Raw genomic sequence first — 22,906 nt, forward strand, 5'->3', positions numbered from 1 at the left:
GTATGTATTTGTTTTATCTAGTCTGTGCTTTAGGAGTTAACCAAGAAGAAGTGAATCATCCATTTAACTGGCAAAATATCAACTTTTCAAAATTGGGCCAGCAAATGAGGAGAAGAAAACAATAGTACCTGTTATATCTGATAACTTATTAGATTGCTCTGGGATTTTATATTTTGCCTTTAATTTTCTCTTAGATACTTCATTAACAAGTATGGGAGCTGCATGCTATGTATCAAATGAAAAATAAAATGTCAATAACTATTGTATTTAAATTATCTTGTTTTTGTTTTTACTTGTCAGTATGCTACTTTTATTTTAATCTGATAGACTTTGAAACTCATGTCCCACTTGGTGAAACAAACTGAAAGGTTTATGAAGCACACTAAATTAAACATGTTCTTATCTGTAAAAATAAGATCTCTAAAGATACGGGAGTGTCTGACTTTATATTATGTAGATGTGGATCTCATTATCACTCTGAACAAACCTTTATGGCTGTGCTGTATAGTTAAGGCAACTACTTATTCACTGTAATATTTTTGTTTTTCAGGGGGTGAAAGGTTATCAAACTGAGGACAACATTTCAGGAAAGGTTTCCCCGGCTTTGTTTATCTTTGAGCAGGGAAGAACCCAGGAAGATTGGCTGTCCAGGAATTATTGGCCCAGACACCTGATTCTTTTCATAATTGTGTTTTCCTGCCTGACTGGATCTTGGAAACAGTCTCCATTCCTTTACATTTGAGAGCATTTTTTCTTCTGTGGCAACTGAGTCCTGGGAATGCTTTATTATGGCAGCAGTTGTACAACAGAATGAGCTCGTGTTTGAATTTGCCAGCAACGTCATGGAGGATGAGCAACAGGTATGAGATAAAAAAAGAAGCTATATTAGTTTGTCAGTGATGTGCGTATTCTAAAATATCAGGAAACATGTCACCCTCTTCTTATTTTATTTTTAAACTAAGCATTGAGATCATTATTACCACAGAAAATGTTAGCACGGTTTCGGAAGTTCACTGTTGCTTCATGCAGTGTGTGTGAACAAAGCAGAAAATAGTTCAAGTACTTGGTAGTCATAACCTTGTGACTTCTGTGGTATTGAAGAGACCATTTCTTCATTGTTAACAGATCTGTGCCAGTAGATCCCATTGGTAGATGCAGAATTCCAAAGCCCGAGTATTTAACAGTTTTTTAAACCCTTCCAATACACTTGGATAAGTTTATAAATATGGGGAGGCTGCTGCTCCACAGATGGACAGAAAACTACCAGGAAGTTATCTTGGATACTGTATGTACTTTAGGGGTTATTTTCTGAACTATGTCATTAAGGGTTTGGTTAGCTACTCAAAAATGCAACTAGCATTTAAACTCCAACAATTTATTTAGGCTAGTATCTGTCACATTACAAAGAAAAACCCTCCATCCCCTTCAAACCACTTTCTCAATTAGTATCTAAGCCAGGCCTGTGTCCTGAATGATGTAAATCTGCCTTGACGCTATAGTGAAGCATTCCTTAAATGCAAATTATAATAATCATACTTATGGAGGAAAGAGGCAACTGCCTCTTAAGAGATTTCAAATTCCTGTTAAAGGTAAGATTTGTATTTATTAGTAAGAAATTTAGCAAGGCAGTATTACAAGGAGGCGGTTTTCAAAATGCTGCTAAACGCTGTTACTATCTGCCCAGATCATAATATCTTTTAATTAAAAGTTCTGTGTGAAAAGCACCTATCCTCTCTTCTTCTACAATACTTCTAGTTTTGTAATCATGCTTATGGCTTTTTTTTTTTTAAACATGACCTACCTAGAGGGTTTTGATTGGCTAACATCTGCTGTCACTTACTGTCACATGCTTCCAATGAAACCAAGTTTGAACTGCTTATTCAATTTTGGGTGGAAGTTCTGGCAATGTAACTTCCTTCCCTGTATTTTTCCAGAGTTCATGACAGCCCAGGGATTCAAATATTGCAATTCCATAAACTTAGTGGAAAGCAGGCCTTATTTATTAGCATTATTTATTGTTGTTCTCGCTTTCCCAGCCAATGGCAGAGGAGAATGCTGAGGAAGGACAGGATGCTTCATTACAACTTCATAGAGAAGAAATGAATCTGGCATGTTTTTGTTCTGTTTAAATATGTTTTGATGTAGACAAATGGAAATAGGCATAACATAAAGAACATTATCAAATATTTCAAGAGGGCAATATAAACCTCCCTTAAGAGTTATTCAGCCTTAGAACAAATGCCTCCCTGGCATTCATTTTGGAAGCCCAATAAATCCTACGCTAGAAAAAGCCTAAGAAAACAGTCTTGTAGCATGCCCGAAAAGTGACCCAATTAAGACTGTGACAGACTAATGGGAAAAAGTGAACTCTATAATGCCAACAGCCACTCATTGAGAATACCTTGCTGCAAGTTCCTTCCAAACCTGGGGGATCTTAGCTCAATTGCAGAGATGAGGATAAATCTAGAGATAGCTGATTTATGAGAATGAATCTTATAAAAAGGGACACGCTTCTACAGAAAAAAATCTGAGTGGTTAAAGTGGAAATTGAATATGGACATGTCATATTGTATTGTTACCGAAAAAATGCTGTATTAGAATGTATAAATCAAAAGGATCATGTGGTGAGACCAGGGAGGTAGTTAATTATATACAGAATTGCTAAGGGTTTTGATTTCTGTGATGGATAAAATTGATATTTCTGTTTATTTTTCCAGGGCTGGCAATTAGAAAGTTATAGCCCTGAAAATATTTTTATTGGTCTAATAAAGATTTTTTTTTCTAGCTGAGCGTTGAGTATTGGTGTCACCCAATTTAAGTTTTAAATGACTCTACATGAACAAGAAATATGATTTCGTCCCTTACCAGCTTTGTCCATTTCTGTTTAGGAAATGCTCTTTTTTGCTTTCTCAGTGGTCCTTTTTGGAGTGTGCAAGTGTGACCATGCACAAATAGCATAAAAACTTTGTCACAGCCTTGAGAATGGAGTGGGTTAGCTTGTGCATACTCTACTAATAGGATTACAGACTCTGTTGCTACACAGAATAGATCCTGCTTAAATAGGGATGATTCTGTTTTTGCATGGAGTACCATCAGTCTGAAATTAGGCTGCACTTCTAGAGCAGGGGTGGGCCCGAGGGCCACATCTGTGTATGGAAATTGTATGGCGGGCTATGAATGCTCACAAAATTGGGGGCTGGGGTGCGAGAGGAGATGAGGGCTCCAGCTGGGGGTGCAGGCTCTGGGCTAGGTATGATAGGTTGGGGGTGCAGTAGGATGTTCTGGGCTGGGACCGAGGAGTTTGAGGGCAGGAGGGGAATCAGGGCTAGGGCAGGGGGTTGGGGCTCAGGAGGGAGTCAGGGGTGCTGGCTCTGGGCAGCACTTACCTCAAGCAGCTCACAGAAGCAGCAGCATGTCCCTCATCCAGCTGCTACGTTGAGGTGCAGCCAGGCAGCTCTGCACGCTGCCCTGGCTGCAGATGCTGCCACTGCAGCCCCCATTGGCTGTGGTTTCTGGCCAATGGGAGCTGCGGGGGCAGTGCTTGGGGCGGTGTGCAGAGCCCCCTGGTTGCCCTTATGTGTAGGAGCCGAGGGGGGACATACTGCTGCTTCCAGGAGCCGCGCAGAGTGGGGCAAGCTCCTGAACCCCACTCCCTGGCTGGAGCACCAGAACAGGGCAAGCCCCGGACCCTGCTTCCCGGCAGGAGCTTGAGGGCTGTATTAAAACATCTGGAGGGGCGAATGTGGCCCCCGGGCAGTAGTTTACCCACCCCCATCGTAGAGGCTCCAATTCTGTCAGATATGCTTCCTACCACAGTTCCTGCCTGTGGCACATAATAGTCTGTTCTCCCAGGGGCTGATACTTCGGTTTAATGTTGGTTGTTGAGTGGTGTTGATTCCTGTGCCATACAACAAGACATACTAGATGACATTTTGGTCTCTTCTGTCTTACTCTATGACTCTCTCTCTTCCTCCCGTCCCATTCCTTCACTGCCTTGCAGTTGTATTAGGAAGTTCCAGGCTTGAAACAGTTGCATTTTGGCAGCCACTGTACCTTCCCAAGGGTACATTAGGTCTGGTAGTGCTTGTGAATCAGACCTGTTGCTATCTCTTACAGGTTCTTTATGCTCTGACTGCCACTTTTGCCCCTTAACACTGCTCCAAGAGGGAGGGAGGACCTCAGAAAGTGCAGTCTCATTGCCTGGCAGGTGGCAGGTCAATTGTTTTGAGATGCCATGGCCCAGATTCACAGAACAGTGCAGTCAAGTTAGTGGGGACTGATTTTCTCCACCTTTTGGCCCAATTCCAATCCTCCTTCAGTAGTCTCCTTCACTTTGCAGATAGCTTCTCTCAACTTGGGTGTCACAGGGCCTCTGGATCGGGCAATAAGTTTTACTCTCTATCTCCATGCAGAGATGGAAGGATGGATTGTCTTTGGCAGGGCTGATGGATCTGAAGTCAGTTTCTGTATGAGGAGGACTCCTATATTCAGAAAGTTCCTAGGATGACATGGTTCAGGTCTCCCTTCATGGGCTTTCAGTTCCATGGGGAACACACCACATTTATCTGTTCCCCAGAAGCTGCTGTGAGACTTGTTAATCTCATGTGCCTAGGTGTTGTGGACACCTTGTCAAAAGCTGACACTTCTGATTTCACAGGCAGGCTCCATCAAAGGAGGAGAGGATCTCTGACTAGTAATTCTGTCAGACTTCTGCCATTCATAATTTGTACAAAATTGTGCCTGTGACTTAAAATAACACAACTATTAGTAGTTTCAATCTTCTATTCTATTGGGATCCAAGTACTTTTCCTCCAGTTATATTTTGAGAAGGGTATGGAAAATCTGAGATGAAATTGCCTCTTTCTCTTGTCACTTACATATCAGTATATTTCATTAGAACTTTGTGGGGGGTGGGGAGAGAGGGTGAATGAAATTTATTGATGAAATTTGCAAGTGCAGTCAATGAAAAATAATTTTGGAAATAGAAAACCCCTCTCTTTTTACAGAGTTTCATTTTTCACTAAAGCCTACAAGTGTACATATATTTTCAGTGAGTAATTACAGAATGTTTGCTGCAGGCTTCCTATTCTTAATATTGCAGGAAAGAAGACCTTTACTTTGCATCTTATGATTATGCAAACCCAAAAAGTGATAGGCGTTTTTTTTGAAATGTGTTGCTGATTTTTATTCCTACTCTTCTAAGACTATAATTTATTTAAATCAAGTTTACTTTCCATATGACAGCATGGCTATTACTAATAATTGTCTATATTCTCTAGCTTACTTTTTTATTACGTTCATCTTTTCCTTCCTGAACAGTGTGTGTCACTAAGCTCCTCAAATAGTTATTTAAGCATAGGGCAAAACTAAGAATTATCCTAATACTGTCTTTTGGCACTGTATAAATTACTGTGTTGGGATATGCAGTGTAGTTGTAACCATATCGATCCCAGGACATTTGAGAGAGGTGAGTGAGGTAATATCTCTTATTGGACCAACTTCTGTAGGTGAGAGAGATGTTGGGGATATTTAGTTACAACTACCATGGTGGGTGTATTTGGGACAGTAGTCCCCAGGCATGGTCAGAACACAATTGTAGGTTGTACTGAATCACGTTCCTGAGCTATCCTACAGACTGCTAAAATTCAAGGCTTCAGTACAGTAACACTGTCAAAATATGGTTCAGTCCTGTTGATAGTGCAAGACTGAATATATTTTAAAAATGAACAGATGACTGACCTATTGTAGCCAGGTTCCACAGCACAATAACTTCTACTGTGCAGTGTAGATGGGACCTTAGAAAGCTCTGGACAAGAATTTCTTTTACACAAAAATTGTTTCTAAATTGTAAAGACTCTTCCTTGTTTTTAGTAAAAAGCGTTTCTTTGGATTTATTCTTCTGAAGCAAAGTAATTATTTAAAACCTACTCCCTTGAAGAATAACAACAATAAAGTTTACTTGCTTTCTTTAGTTTAGGGGTTCTCAAACTGGGGTTAGTGACTCCTCGGGGTTGTGAGGTTATTACATGGGGGAGTCGCGAGCTGTCAGCCTCTGCCACTAACCCCGCTTTTCCCCTAGCATTCATAGTAGTGTTAAATAGTGTTAAATATTTTAAAAGTGCTGGTAATTTAATTTATAAGGGGAGTTAAACTCACAGGCATACTGTGTGAAAGGAGTCACCAATACAAAAGTTTGAGAACCAATGCCTTAATTTCTGCTTCTGAGGAGGCTGAGGAAGTGGCACAAATTTAGGCCATTGGAGAGAGAGTATGTTGAGCCAGTAGTATTTTTATAGAGAAAGATGCTAATGAAAAGGGCTGGCCTTATGGGCAAATAAAATAAGCAACAGCAGAACCATAAGGGAAGGAATACTTCACTATCAAACAATCTGTTTCTAACAGGATTGCAAGAGGAGGCTTTTTAAGGCTTCATTTCCTCCTCACCCTCTTGCCCTCCCCATTCCAGCATCTTGAGCTTCCGCCTTGTTTGGATTGGGGGTCCCACCATTCATAAGGCCTACTCAGCAATGTTGAAAACATATACGCTCTACTCTGGGAAGAATGTTGGGAAACTATTCTGGCTAACATAGTTTTCCTTGAATGTAGATGGGACTTTATAATTTAAGGGCTCGTGCATCACTTTTCAAAACTGTAATCCAAGACTTCCGTTCAAATCTAGAGAAAATATTTTTCCTGGGTAAACATGGCATCACCTTCAAACCCTGATAATTTAGGAAGAGTTTGCGTTTAACCATTGAAATGTTCAGAATTAGCAAATGATATGAGAGGATGTGGTATATTGCACAACATATATATATTATAGGTGGGGTGGTAGCACTGTTTATTATTAAGGTTGCACGACACTTCTCACTACAAAGTCCTGTTTTCAGTTGCTTATAGCTAGGCTTGGAAGGGTTAGATTTTTGTTGGTAAATGTTGATTTCACTTTACACACACACATCAATGAAAAAATATTTCCGTTGATGATAATAGAAATTTACGGATAGGCAAAGTAAGAAAAATGCTGCTTGAGAACCTGCTTGGCTTTAAGGATATTTACTTTGTATATTCTGACATGTGATATTGATAATTTGTGTTTTTAGAGACTATACAAGTTTAACTTCTTTAACTTCAACATCTGCTGTTATTAAATAATTATCTGACCCCTTATTTTTCATCCCTGACATAATTTCCTGCAAACTTTGAACATTTAAATAGCTAAACATAGGGGAAAATGCTTAAAAATAAATATTGATATTATCCATCAAAATTATTAAATAAAAAAATAAAAAATAATTTGAATTCTACCAACCTAATTTATAACTTTCCCAGATTTTAAGTTTTTTGGGCTTAAGTTTTCCATGCCAGGTGTCTGCCTCAGGCTCATTTTTTAATTTCAGCCAAATGAATCAGCCATTTCCGAGAATGAGGTGAGGGAAAAATAAGTTGGTTTGCTCATGTTAAAACGTTTTCATGGCCTTTGCTTTAAAAAGATCTGATACCTCATATCTTGGATAGAAGACTTGAAATGTGGGAGGGGAATGCCTTTGTGTCAGGCAACCTTAATTCTGGCATTTTAAATTTTTTGAGTGCTTGACTTTTCAACCTTAATACTCTTTTTTAACATTTTTTTCCATGTTTTCACAATACGTTTATGTCTTGGTATTGGTTCTATTGGGAATCTCAAACTTTTTCATATCTTGGACCATATCTCAATAGTGCAGTTGTCTCTTGGAGACCATTTACTGTCCAGTTCATGATCACATAACACCCTGGAGCAAATAAAGCAATTTCAAACACACAGAAAGAATTTGACTTTACTGCTTTTTACTATGTTATTTTGTCCTTTTGCATTTTTTGCTTTTCATTTCAACTCCCCTCATATCTTTTGTGGAAACAAATAGACCCAAAACCATGTGACCAGCCAGATCTCTGAAGACCAACAGTGGTCTGTGGGCCAAAGTTTGGGAAATTGCAGAGCAGATTACTGGTTAGTTTCTATCTAGTCTTGTGCCATTAAGAAAATTAGCTAGCTTGGTTCTTAAATGGGATAATAGTTTTTTGAGCTGTTTTGATTTAATATTAATAACACAGACTGATTCTATTGACTCACATGAGAGCACTCCTTTGAGGTTCATTAATAAGTCATAGTGAAGCTCATTATTCTACTGAACTGCTTAGCAGCAATCATCTTTTCTGATGCTATGACTTTGTGGCCTTTCTCTCTTGGAGTCGCTCTTGTTCAGACAGGCCTCTCCTCAGCTCTAACCTGTTCACGTCCTAATTTTTGCAGTACTGCCTGAGGGACCTTAGCTAGGTCTGCTTTTTGACCATTTTATTGCTCTTGTAGATGTTATTTTATTTTGACTCCTGTATTTTGAGGAACTTACTTGCTGAACTTCCATAATTGGCTTTTGTGTCTACTGAATTCTTAACTCTTAACAGTAGAAGCCCACTGAAATATATTAGGGATTTTGTTTAATTTGACCCTTATTACCCATTAACAACAATTGTTGTTAGAACATATTTTTAAAAACTACCGAATGACTTAAAATACTAATTCCTGCCTATCAAAATTTTTAATGGCACTTGGTGCTACCATTAATTCCCTTCCTGAATTTTTGCTGAGAGATACTTGATCTTATAGCCATCATTTATATTGAATCATTGGCTTGGAATATATTTTATTTTTCTTGAACTTGAACAGTATACTGTGATCAGATTATAACCACAATCATAAGATTTTTTTCTTGAATGGTTAAAAAATGGCTTGAACTAGGGCACAAATCTATACAGTACTCTTCTGAAGTATATGTTAGTCCTAAGTCCATCCACAGTTTTGTTTACAGAAGGAGCCACTCACATAACCTTTCTTTTAATTTGTCAAATTAATAGTGTTCTATGTTTTTGTAGTATGGAGATTGCTGAAAGAAATCTTGAAATAATTGTGACAAACTATGCTACCATCAGCTAGTGAATTTCTTCCAGCAGATGACCTTTTAGAAAATTAGCTTTAGAAAACTTTTCTCTGTTGAAAGATTCACTTTCTGAAAACCTCTTCCTGTTGGGGGACTGCCTTTTGAAAGAATGTTCGTCTTCTAATTATTGTTGCTTGGCTTGACATGTTTCTGATTCTCCAGCTGCGTCATTTCTTTTACATCTGACACAAGATAGAAATTTAGAGGGTGGGGTGATGACAAAGAGTGGATACTGCACTGGAGAGGAGGGACAGAGCAGCTTCAAATTAATAGAACCATAAGAATTAATTGGAAAACATCTCCCTCCCTTCTATTCCTCCAGCCAGTGCAGTTATCCCCTACAAAGTGTTTTCTAATCCTCTGCCCAGTCCATTTTTTGAAGTACAGTTTTACTCTGAAAAGTGACTCTGTAAAAATGTGTCATGGGGATATACATTAATTGTTTCTCAATTATTTTTGTAATAAATATGCTTGCTCAGTGCAAAGTAATCCTTTTAGAAATTCTAATGATTATTTTGCTGTTATATGACCACCTTCTGCAACTGTGCCAATTTGCATGTTGAGGGATTGCTGGTTGATTAGGTTGTCAGGAACAAATATCAGTGTTCTAGTAACACTTTATAGATTGTGATAAGATTGAAATATTCCAGATAGACAAACATTTTAATTCTGAAATAATCTGAATAGTTTTCTTTTAATACTCCTTTTTATAGCTTGGTGATCCATCCATTTTCCCTGCTGTCATTGTGGAACATATTCCTAGTGCAGACCTCCTACACAATTATTCTGGCTTAGCTTGTGTTGATGAATCCAGTGACATGATTACTGAGAGTTCCCTGGATGTTGCAGAAGAGCAAATAATAGAAGATGATGACATCACCCTTACAGGTTTGTTAGAGAAATATTTCTGTACGGTGTGAGAGGCTTACGGTGACAAACCTTTTCATGACAAAGAGCAAAATCAACCAGAGTTTTGCCCATACCAAGTAAGGAAGAAATGTATAGGACTATACTATGTTCTTTGTTATGAAGTAATCAATTTTCTAGCTAAATAGTAGTAGTAAATGGGTTTTCAAGTCAAGGAAAATGTGTCTGCTTTCTGTGGAGAATTTAGGACTTTTTAACCAGAACCAAAAATTTTTATTGTTTGAATTTCTGCTGAAATGTGTTTTAATCAGTTATATTTGCCACATTACTGACAAGAAAGCACTTTTGAGTTGCAATTTAGCAATATATTCAGTGTCTTTTACTTTCTGATATTAAAGATTGATTAAATTTTATTTGTCCTGCGTTAAATGAACAATAGTACAAATACAGGTCCCAGAAATGTGGTTTCAGACTCCAGTGAAAGTTTTCTAAAAATCACACTGTTCTCATTTTATTTGAAACATATGAATTGCAAAAAGATGTTTACATCTCATTGCAGTGAGCCACGTTAGCCAGTCAGGAAATTCAGAAATTTAAGGTTTTAGCAACAAGGGTACACATTGTTGTGTCTCTTATGGTTTGCATTTATGGATGAATGCTACACATTTTACCAGGAAAAACAAGAACAGAGAGCATGGGATGTACCCAATGTGGCAGAGTTATGGTGCTATTAGAAAAATAAGCAGCAACGCTTTCCCCCGCGCTCCTCCCCCCCAACCATTAATGCTGTAACTCTGGTTCCCCAAAATGCATCAAGAAAACCTGAGATGGAGCAAGTAGAAAATATTTTCTTAAACTAGAATACTTTATCATTGAGTGCCATTAAGGCTGTACAGTAAAGAGAAGACAACACAGATACCACCCTTAAGGTATGTCTACGCTGCAAAAAAAGCTGCGTTTGTAACTCACATTAGCTAACCCTAGTTAAAGCAACAGTGAAGACATGGTAACTCAACTTTTAATTAAGTTTAGTAGCTCTGGTTCTAGCTCAGGCTGCCCTTTAGGCTTGAATTTGAGATGTTGAGCTGAGTTGCTGTGTCTTGAGTTGCTGCTATTTTAACCCAAGTTAAGAACACATCTTCTTTGAGTGCTTGCTCATATCAATTCCAAGTAGGTGTGTGTGTGCTGCGTGCACAGTCACCAGAAGGTTTTTCCACTAGTGGTACCATCGGGTCGCCTCAGGTGCCCCCTGGAGTTGCCTTGCATATAGGACCCTACTGATCCTCCGCATCTCCAGTTCCTTCTTACTGCCAGTGACGGTCATTGAAGTGTTCTCTTCTCTCTTTGCTGCTCTTCTCTCTTGTTTTCGAACGATCCCCTAGTGTACTTATTGTTCCTACCTGAAAATCGTTTCAACAGTTAGTTAATAGTTTTTAGTAGAGCATAGTGTAGTGTTTGAACCTCATCCCCTTTGAGCTCCCCCCAGGGTTTTCTTCTCCGTTCCCTTCTCCTGCCTGGGGTCAGAGCATGCCTCAGTTCCAGAGGTTTAAGCCATGTGGGGTTTGCCAAATGCCAGTGCCAAAGGGCGACCCACATAGGTCCTGCTTAAAGTGCCTGGGGGAATCCCACCAGACTGATAAGGACAAGATCTGCAGAGGATTCCACCCCCATACTAAGAAGGACAAGGACCACAGGCCCTGTGGCAACAGTCGGAGTTGAGCCTCATAGACCTGGCACTGGTACTTCAGCAGCAGTGTGTAGCGCACTGGCTTCAATCAGGGACGTTGCGGCACTGAGGATGGACTTTGGGGTCACCTTGGCACCATCACTCCCCAGCACTGAAGACTTCCTGATGTTCAGAAGCCCGGCACCGCTCACAGTCACCACCGCCTCGCAGAAAGCACAGGAAGACAGACAGAGTGCACTCACCTGCTCAAATAACTGAGCATGAGCCTGATAGCGGAGTGCAACTGTGCCAGGCCAATCCATCTCATCCATGCGTGAGGCAGTATGATTGACTCCAGGCCTGCAGAGGGTTCCGTAGAGTTCCATGCCAGTGGATGAGAGTCAAGTGGAGGACTTCGATCTCCCCCCCACTCCAGAGACCTTTGAGGCAGCCAGAGGCCTCATAGCCCTAATGGGCCTGCACTCTCCCGACCAACACGAGAGGAAGCATCCAGCACCGCAAAGACCTCCAGTACCATCAGGGATAAGCCAGCGATGATGTGGCACCGCGTGCCCTCACCCTGGCACTGTCAGGCACAGCGCCACCACGGTGTGTGCACTTGAACTCCTCAGCATCAGACTCAGAGGCAGAGTCCTGAGTATTTAGAAGGAACCAGCACCGTGCAGAGTGGCATCTTCAGAGGTTGGAAATGGGACAATCCTTCCCACCCGTGCCGTGGCCAGCGCAGTGGCCCTTTTGGACACCGTCAGCATACCACCAATCCTAGGGGTCCTTTTCACGGCGATCTCTGTGTCGCCTGAGATGGATGAACACCATCCAGGGCCAGAGAGCTCTATAGCGGTGCCGATGTCGGTACTGCTACCGGCTTTGCAGTCGGCACCGAGATGGGCGCTGATACTGATGACCAGGCACGCATTGAGTTCAGATGGAAAGATCCCTTTCTAGCCCGAGCCTCCTCATCATCTTCACTTGATGAAACAGTAGCAGGAACATCCTCAGCACCTGCCCCAGTTGATAGTAGAGCCCACCAGGAGCTTCTCAGAAGGGTGGCCCAGAATCTGGGGCTCCAGATGGATCCAGGGGCTTGGTATGCCGTCCTTGACTTGAAGGATGCATACTTCCACATTTCCATAGTCCCATCCCACAGGAAGTTTCTAAGATTCGTTGTTGGCCATACTCACTATCAGTTTATGGTTCTCCCCTTCGACCTGTCACCAACCCCTCGGGTGTTCACCAAATGCATGACAGTCATAGCAGCCTTCCTGAGAAAAAGGCAGGTGCAGAGATTCCCATGCTTTGATGACTGGTTAGTCAAGAGCCATTCCAAGCTGTAAGTTGAACAACATGTCAACTTGATACGGTCCACATTTGATAGGCTGGGTCTCCTGTTGAACGTGCAAAAAATCGATTCTATCTCCTACTCAGATAATAGAGTTCTTAGGGCCAGTGTTAGATTCAGGACAAGCCAGAGCTTTCTTACCACAGTCTCATTTTCAAACTATGCACAACATTATACAATGCTTTAGGGAATACCCAACCACTTCTGCAAGGAATTGTTTGAAGCTTCGCGGAAACATGGCGTCTTGTACATACGTAGTACAACACAGGAGGCTGAGATTCAAACCTCTCCAGGCCTAGCTAACATCAGTGTATCGACCAGGCAAAGACAGTCTGGACAAAGTAGTCATACTCTCACCGCAGGTGCTTGAGTCTCTTTAGCAGTAGCTAGATCCGCGAGTGGTGTGCGCAGGGGTCCTCTTCTCCAAACTGCATCCCTTGCTGTGTCTGGTTACCAACGTGTCGGTGATGGGTGGAGAGTGTACCTGGGAGAGCTCGGAACTGAGAGCCTCTGGTCCCAAGTGGAGTTGTCGCTTCACATCAACGTCAGGGAGCTGAGAGCAATTCATCTGGCATGGCAGAGCTTCCAAGCTCATTTGGAAGGGAGATGCATATCAGTCCTGATGGACAATACAACAGCGATGTTTTATATAAACAGACGGTGGAACACGTGCCTCTCCCCTATGTTAGGAAGCCCTAAAGCTCTGGGACTTCCGCCTAGCCCACTCAATACTCCCGGATCTCAAAACAAGCTGGCAGACCATATCAGCAGATCCTTCCACAAGCACAAGTGGCCCATTCGACTGTAGGTGGTGAACAACATTTTCCAACTGCAGGGAGTTCCCCAGATCGACTTGTTTGCCACAAAGAGCAACAGGAAGTGCCTGGAGTTCTGCTCCTGCCTGAATCACAGTCTGGGCTCTTGTGCAGACACATTCCTCCTTCCCTGGAAGGATCACCTGTTCTACTCGTTCCCACCTATCCCACTTGTCCACAAGGTTCTTCTCAAGATCTGGAGGGGAGGAGCCTCAGCGATACTGATAGTGCCAGTGTGGCCCTGCCAGCACTGGTACACCATGCTTCTGGAGCTGTCAGTGGACACCCCAACCACCCTACCTTTAATTCCGGACCTGATCACCCAGTACCATGGCTGGCTCCTGCATCCTAATCTCAAGTCTCTCCACCTCACTGCTTGAAAGCTACATAGTTAAACCCAGTAGAGCTCACATACTCCGATCCTGTTATGGGGTGGTTATCCTTCGCAGTAGAAAACCATCCACCAGGGTGACCTGCTTGGCCAAGTGAAAGAGATTCTTGATCTGGTGTTCGCAGAGTCATGCTTCTCCAATATAGTCATCAATTCCCTTTATCTTGGACTATCTGCTACATATAAAGCAGCAGGGCTCGTCGATTTCATCGATAAAAGTTCACTTGGTCACCATTTTGGCATTCCACCCAGAAGTGGCAGGCCGCTCAGTATTCGCTAACCCGATGGTGGGTCATTTTCTTAAAGGAATGAACAGGTTATACCCACAAGCTTGGGACCCCAGCTTGGGACCTTAATCTGGTGCTTTCGAGATTGATGGGGCCTCCATTTGAGCTCTTAGCAACATGCTCATTACTCTGTCTTTCATGGAAGGTGTCTTTCCTGGTCACAATAACTTCAGTTAGAAGGGTGTCCAAGCTCAAGCCCTCACATCTGACCCTCCTTATACCATCTTTTACAAAGGCAAAGTACAGCTTTGGCTGCATCCGGCCTTTCTGCCTAAAGTCATCACTCAGATTCATGCCAGTCAAGACATTTTATTTCCAGTCTTTTTCTGTGAGCCTTACACTGCCAGGAGCAGAGGCTCCACTTCCTGGACATTCGGCAGGCATTGACCTTTTATATCTAGCAAATGAAGCCGTTTAGTAAATTGAACCAGCTGTTTGTCACGGTAGCAGACAGGATGAAGGGTCTCCTGGTCTCCTCTCAAAGGATATCATCGTGGATCACGTCTTATATCTGAGCATGTCATGATTTAGCAAAGATTCCTGCCTCTGCGCTGATGGCACATTCTATAAGATCATAGGCCTCTACAGGCAGCATTCCTGGCCCAGGTTCCATTCCAGGAGATCTGTAGAGTGGCGATATGGTCCTCGGTCCACACTTTTACTTCTCATTATGCCATTACCCAGCATGCCAGGGATGATGCAGCATTTGGCAAAGTGGGGCTTCAGTTAGCGAGCCCATGAACTCCAACCCCACCTCCTAGGTAAGGCTTGGGAGTCACCTATTTGGAATCAACATGAGCAAGCACTCGAAGATGAAAAAACAGTTACCTATCTCTTGTAATTGTTGTTCTTTGAGATATGTTGCTTATGTCCATTTGAAGACCTACCTGCCTTACACTCTGTCAGAGTAATCTGGCAAGAAGGAACTGGAGAGGCGGGAGGGCCCTATATGTGGTGCCATGAAGGTGTGACTCCAGGGGTGCCTGAGCCAACCCAACAGGTACTACTAGGCGACTGTGCACGCAGTGCGCACAAATCTATTTAGAATGGAAATGAGCAACACATCTCAAAGAACAACAGTTACAAGAGGAAGGTAACTTTTTTTTTTTTTTTGGCTGCAAGATGCCCTACGAGTTTATAGTCTATATTGGACAAGTGGTACATTGCAGGGAAATAGAGCCCTGAAAATCTGTGGATATCCACATTGTATCTATGGATATCTGCTTCCACAGATGCGGATATCCGTGGACCATGTTTGCTGATCGCATATAGGATATACATACAAATTTTGTATCTGCATAGAGCTCTAGTTGGAAGGTTTCACTCAGAATAGCATTGATATTTTTCTTTGTGCTTTTTATTTTTTAAAGTTTTTGTTCTTGCTGCTGGGTTCTTGGCTTTGTTCAGAAGTTTTTAGATAAAAGCAGTAGTCTGTGGCACGATGTGAATGAGTAGACTTTGGCATATATGTACTTCTGAATGCCTTTATCCACCTGAGAATGCACTAATAGCCTTGAAATGCATAAGCCAGTGTGGCTTACTGGTATAAGTATATGCTTAGAAATCTACAAAAGTAACATCACTTCAAAAGCCTTATCTACCAATCAGAACATGGTTTTGAACTTGTTTCCATAGTCATGGTCTAATATTGCTAAATCATCTGCACTGAAGACCAGTGCTAAAATATTTTAGGTTACAAGTGAAATGAGTTTGTTCTTCCTTCTGCCATCAAACTGTTTGTAGTGGATGTATGTGCAGATTTAAAAAAACCCCAGAACTCAGTAAAACTTGACATGAGTTGTAGTTACTCAGAGTAAATTGGCACGAACTGTTCTCAGCAGTTTTATTTGATGAATTTGGCTCCTTTTTTTCCGTAGTGAATTATCCTCAAATAGATTGTGACTTTTACAAATGTGTTAGTTCAAGACTACAGTATTGATGTATGTGAAGATATTTTAAGTTTGGACTGCTTGCAGACTACTTACTCTAACTATTGCTTTAAGTCCTTGCTATTTGTATGAGTAGTTCACACTGTGTAATTGGTCATCTAGTGGTTTCCTTCCTAAATGGTTGATTCCTAAACTCACAAAGAGCATTTAAAATAGCTGTGAATGTTTGTGTGAATCCATATTTAATTAATATTTGTGTGTGAATATGTATCTGCACTAGTGTTTGTGAAACTGTTTGTGAACATTTATGTAAAAATTTATTGCTTATTCAAATATTAATGAGAAGTGATAAATACTACAGTGAGGCTATGATAGTGTCTCCCCAGAATGAACGAAAACATGCAGTCTATTTAACTAATGGAATGGCAGAAGTTCTAGCATAGCTTTTAATACCATTCATTGTATTTCAAGCATGCTTGTCTGCCTGAAAGGCAAAGCACTGAGTGAATTAGTAGTATGATGCTGAGCAGATTATCGAATTTAAGTAGAGGTTAGCTAACTTGTTATTTCTCTATTCACAAGACACTAGCTACTGTGCAAATTGTTTATTTGGCTCAGTGGAAATTACTACAGTACTTGAGTTTTGTTTGTAATGCAGAGAGTACAAAGCTCAGAGTTCCCTCAAAAAAATCTCATTTTGGATTTGTTGGATGTAGTTTTACTCCTGGAATAGATGACTGTGTTTGCAATTTGATAACAGTCTGACCAGATCGTGTGTTCTGTGCAACACCAGTCCTCAGGACACAATGATCAAACAGGGATCTTTGGGGTATGACATGTGGGGCGGGACAAGGGGGTGGGGAGGCTGTTCCTTCTTGACACTGAATTAGGGAGTTTCTTTCCCAACAATATGACTGTGTGTCTGACTCCGTGAGAATGTTATGTAAGATTCAGCAGCGTTACCAGCTCCGAACTCTGATCACTTCTGCCAGCTGTAGTGCCGTCCTGGCCCATTAGTGCTTCTGGGGGTGGGGACCCAAGAAGCAGGGCTTTTCTGGCTAAGTAGTGAGGATTGCAGGGGTTGGAAGTGCTCTTGGGACCCCTGCAGCAGTCCCAGCAGGAAAGGCGGTGGAGCAGGGCCGAGGCTGGACTCACCATGGTAGTTGATTTCATACTCTTCCCTTCCTCGCAGGAGGACAGAGCTGCAAACTATTCCTCGTGCCCCAGCTGCTGGGACTAGTGAGCTCAGTGGTGCTGGGCAGGAGCTTCTCCCCTCCGACCTCCTTCCCTCTTGGGGCACTGTAGGGAAGTTACCCCCTGCCTCCACCTGCCCTTACAGGCTGTACTAGCTCTGTGCTTAGCTGCAGCCAGGTGCCGGAGTGGTGCTGGGACAGGGTTTGCCCAAGGAAGCGGCCGCAGCCTCCCTTACTGGATTGGTTAGTTACAGCAGATACTGCGCTTCAAGGAACACTGACCTGGGCAGGGGAATTCCTGCTCCGTCCTGCCCTGGGGTCAGCGTGTGTGTCCCTGCTCCCTCCTGACCCTGCATTATCCTCCATTGCTGTTTCCCCCCAACTAGCAATAACCTACCTGTTGCTGACAAGTGTTAGCAATGGGAGCAGCTGGATTGGTGCCCAGCATAGTGTAACTGCAAGTGTTAAGAAGGACAAACCGTGTTCAGCTCGTTTCAGTAGCCTGTGTGTGAAATGCTAGCATTTAATTCAGTGGTTCTCAAACTTTTGCCTTGGTGACTCCTTTCACACAGCAAACCTCTGAGTGCGATGCTCTTATAAATTAAATTTTTTTTATATATTTAATACTATTCTAAATGCTGGAGACACTGTAGACAGCTGCAGTCCACAGGGCCCTGGGCTGGAACCTGGAGTAGAGGGCAGGCCCAGGTTCCTCCCAAGCCTCCCAACTCCTGATCAGACACAGGAGGAATTGACCTGGACTGTGGGTGTTACTGGGGGGGAAGGTCTCTGGGCTGTTTCTTGGCCCATATGGTGAATCTCTGAGGCGAACAAATCCGCCAATAAGCGCAGAACCCACCAAAATAGAGGAGGAACTTTGTCACATGGGTGATGAAAAATTTGCTTTTATACCTGTGCAGTATATTAGTATTCTCCTTTAACTTACACTAACGTAAATCAACAGTAACTCCACTAAAGAGAGGGGAGCTAGCTTTTTAGAAGTGTAACAGTTCCTATAACACTATGGGTAAGCTTTGCTGTCTACAGAGTGATCTAGTTTAAAGCCTCTAGAGTAAACAGTTGTTTTATTCTTCAGTTTCATAAATTTTAAACTGTACCACTACATAGAGAAAACAGCTGTGACCCTTTTACCTTTTAGAGGTACTAACAGAGAATTCACTTTACTCTAGGTTCAAGATTAAAATGGTCAATTAGTAGGAGACATCAATATGCTTACCTGCTATGACCGTTGCTTCTGTGCACAAGAATAAACTATTATCCCGGAATAAATAAATCTTTTCCCCTCAGAATGTATTGATAAGAATATAGGTATCATAGGTATAAATTGTTATGGCTCCACTGAACTCAAAGGAGGTTTGACCATTTACACCAGCTGGGGATCTGGCCCTTAAAATGGAGACCACATTCTTCCCACACAAGTCCCTTTACCACTGCGTTGCAGCACACTCCCTGTGCTTAAGGACAGTCTCCATGTGAACCCTGTCAGGTAAGCTGGCAAAAGCTGCTTTTTGGAACTTGTGTTCCTGGTAGTTGTAATCTTTGCATAACTCTATCTCTGTGGATGGGTTTTTTCAATATACTGGTAGCTAAAAATTGAAAACTCAATTAAAATATATTTTAAAAATTGAAGGGCAAGTGATTACATCAGTATTTTAGAGTGGTCAGTATTGCAATAGTATGGTCTGTTAGATTGTAAACATTTTGAGCAAGGATCATCTTTTTTTGTTATGTGATTGTACAGTGCCTAGGACAATGGAACTGGGGCCATTTGGTGCTACTGAAATACAAATAATACTATAAATGTTGCTACTTTCTAGGATAAATCTATTGCTTTTATGGAAGAAAAGAGTTTGGGACTCTTGTATCTGTGTGTTGTGTTGTCTATTTTTCCCCTTCTTTTAGTGATATTTACTGATTACCTCATCCAAATAAAAGTGGAGGAAAAGTGTGAACAAGGTTAATTACAGAACTGAAAAAATAACAGCTGTCTGGGGCCCTGGGGAGGGAAATACTAATGCAAATATTTTACCACTTCGACAAATCCTGGAAGCGGGAAGAAGAATGTAAGAGAATTCCCCAGCACAGGTCTGAGTTTGGAAGTAGAGGATTAATTAAGCCTTTGCTATAGCTCCCATCCAATAGGCAGTAGTCCCTAAAAGATAAGTTTAAATTATCCAAATTATTCAAGTTGAATGATAATGAAAACACTATTGATAATATACTTGACCATGAAAACAAATTATATCCCTGGGCAGGTACTGTCTTGCAAAGCTGCTTTCATTAACGATCTGTAAGCAACTGAGTTATTTTTCCAATCCTTTGGTTTGCAGTTTAAGAGGGCAAAGTTGCCATAAACTTTGCATAATAGGTTTAGTCCAGGAGTGGGCAAACTTTTTGCCCCGAGGGCCACATCTGGATGGGGAAATTGCGGGGCTGGGGTCCAGGAGGGAATGTGGGATGTGCGAGGAGGTGCAGTGTGCAGGAAGGGGCTCAGGGCAAGGGGTTGGGGCAGAGGAGGGGTGCATGAGGGAGCTCAGGGAAGGGGGCTGGGGTGCAGGATGGTGTGGGGTGCGGCAGGGGGCTCAGGGTAGGGAGTTGGGGTGCAGGAGGGGGCTCAGGGCAGGGAGTTGGGTGTGGGGTGCAGAAGGGGTTTAGGCTCCAGCCCAGCGGCGCTTACCTGGAGCAGCTCCGGGGTGGCAGTGGCATGTACCCTGCCTGCCCTGGCCCTGGCCCTGGCCCCGGCCCTGGCCCCGCTGCTCCCGGAAGCGACTGGCACCATGTCCCTGTGGCCTCTGGGGCGGGGGCAGAGGGCTCCGTGCACTGCCCTTGCCACGCCTTCTGGTACTTCCCCCGAAGCTCCCTGTTCCCGGTCAATGGGAGCTGCGGGGGGTGGTGCCTACAAGCAAGGGCAGCGCACGGAGCCCTCTGCCTCCACTCCCCAAAGGCCCGCAGGAATGTGGTGTCAGCCACTTCTGGGAGTGGTGTGGGGCCAGTGGTGCCACGGGGGTGACAATCCTGTGGGCAGGATCCAAAGCTCTGAGGGGCCGGATCCGGCCTGCGGGCTGTAGTTTGCCCACCCCTGGTTTAGTCAGATCCTCAAATTAACTGTTTCTTCCAACTTTTTTTTCCTGCCAGTTAGATTTATATTCCTTTTAAATGTTAGTTTCCTCACTACTTATTTCTACTTTTCTTCAAGCAATGCAGTCAAACTTTCTGTTTTTTTTGCATTAGATTGAATACTAGCACTCTGCTCAGGCTTGCTATGAGCATTGTGGTTGAAGGCCCATGGTTTCAAATTCTCTTTCATTGACTTCAGTTAATTGTGTGAGGTGGGCTCGCCAGATCAGGGCCTGAACTACTTGTCGCCCAAAACAGTTTCAGGTGGCAAAGCTCTTATTTATTTCAGTGATTTCAAGACCCGGGGAGAGGTTAGACAATTATCTATGCGCGCAGTCAGGTAGAGGGGTGTGTGTGTGTGTGTGTGTGTGTGTGTGTGTGTGTGTGTGTGTGTGTGAACATTCAGCCTTTTTATTTCTTCAGTTGGTGACTGAAGCCTGTGATAGCTATGCTTATAAGAACTAGTTCCTGCCAAGTCACCAGTCAGTAGTAGTAGATACACCAGTAATCAAAATTTGTTTTAAATCTCTTTTGGCATTGCATATTTAATTCTGTGTTGCACTGGTTCACACCCTGCTCCTGAGGCGTTCAAATCAAGGTGTTGGTTATAATTTCAAAAGGATTTAACTATGTCTCAAGACTACCTATGCTCTCTTTTCGAAGCTATGTTTGGATGGAACGTCTTGTTGTCTACCCTTAAGGCTGAACTTAGCGAGGATGGATAGCTGGGTAATTTTATGACCCTAAGCACGTCTATAGTCACACCCCATGCACTATTGTAATAATTTTTGTACAAAATATGCCTTCTGATGTATATTTGAAAACTAATAACTCACTGATCATTAATAATCTTGCATGACGTATGTATGTGACATGCATTAACGAGTAATGGATATAAGCTGGAATTATGATTAAAGTGTATTTAAACCAGGAGGGAGTTGAGAGTTGTCTGCTTTAGACAAAGAAACATGTATTTGAATCTCTAACCAGCCCAGCCTTCAGGCAAAGGCAGTAAAGGTCCATTTTTACATATTAGATGAACAAAGCTGGAAAGCTAACAAGTAGGGGAAGAAAGAGTGTAGAGCTTCTTTAACCACCAAACTCTGTTGCCTTTCTCACAGCTTCAATAAACTTTACTTTGGAGTGGGTGGGTAACCATCAGAAGAATTCATTTAAAAGATGTACTTGTCTGTAAAGATGGGGGCTGAACATCAAGTGATAAGCCAGGGATCTGCAACCTTTGGCACACAGCCTGCCAGAGTAAGCCCCCTGGTCGGCCGGGCCATTTGTTTACCTGCCACGTCCACAGGTTCAGCCGATCGCAGCTCCCACTGGCCGCAGTTCGCTGCTCCAGGCCAATGGGGATTGCAGGAAGCGGTATGGACTTATACAAGACTGTATACAATTTTACTATTATTAAAGCATATAGAATGAAGTCTTTTCTGAAATGTCATTAACATTATATGTGGAAATATGGATACTTAATGATATTATGCTTTAAAGTCTTTGGCTAAACAGAGAAGAACATGTTCTCCCCCACAGTTGAAAGAAAGCAGCCATTTACCTGTATCCTATGTAAATTAAAGCATGGTGGAATCAAAACAATGGAAACCTCATTAATATATAGGGGGGTAGGAGACCCACCGAAAGGGAAGAATAGAATGAGGTCATCCTGCCTCATGGAACAAAGTTGTTGAACTTTGGAAGATATAAGAAAAGACAGAAGCCATGGAAACTTTTTAAAGACACCATAATAGATAGATGCTCAACTTAAATGTACACCCCAAACTAAAAAACATAATAAGAGAACCAAAGAAGTGGCTAAATAACAAAGTAAAAGAAACAGAGGCAAAAAGGCATCCTATAAAAAGTGGACATTAAATCCTACTGAAGAAAATAAAAAGAGCATAAACTCTGGCAAGTAAAGTGTAAAAATATAATTAGAAAGACCAAAAAAGAATTTGAAGAACAGCTAGACAAACACTCAAAAAGTAATAGCAAAATTTTAAAGTACATCAGAAGCTAAATGACCAGTGGAGGCCTCTGGATGATCGAGATGCTAAAGGAGCACTCAAGGACGTTAAGGCCATTGCGGAGAAACTAAATGAATTCTTTGCATCAGTCTTCACAGCTGAGGATGTGAGGGAGATTCCCAAACCCGAGCTATTCTTTTTAGGTGACAAATCTGAGGAACTGTCCCAGATTCAGGTGTCATTAGAGGACAATTTGGAACAAAGTGATAAATTAAACAGTAATAAGTCACCAGAACCATATGTTTTTCTTCGAGTGCTGTCCCTGTGGGTGCTCCACTTCAGATGTCGG

At 42.3% G+C, this 22,906-nt stretch overlaps 1 protein-coding gene across 1 annotated transcript in view; it reads left to right on the forward strand.

Moving 5' to 3' along the window:
• Positions 1–554: 554 nt before the first annotated feature.
• Positions 555–22,906, forward strand: part of ELF1 (E74 like ETS transcription factor 1) — a 60,684-nt gene continuing 38,332 nt past the window's right edge. Inside the window, exons 1-2 of the mRNA XM_030565972.1 lie at positions 555–860; positions 9,692–9,866. Of these exons, the coding sequence (XP_030421832.1) occupies positions 789–860; positions 9,692–9,866 (247 nt within the window). The 5' untranslated portion in view covers positions 555–788. The remainder of the gene's footprint in view (positions 861–9,691; positions 9,867–22,906) is intronic.

Source organism: Gopherus evgoodei, chromosome 1 (assembly GCF_007399415.2).
Source record: "Gopherus evgoodei ecotype Sinaloan lineage chromosome 1, rGopEvg1_v1.p, whole genome shotgun sequence".
In the NCBI taxonomy this organism is placed as follows: domain Eukaryota; kingdom Metazoa; phylum Chordata; order Testudines; family Testudinidae; genus Gopherus; species Gopherus evgoodei.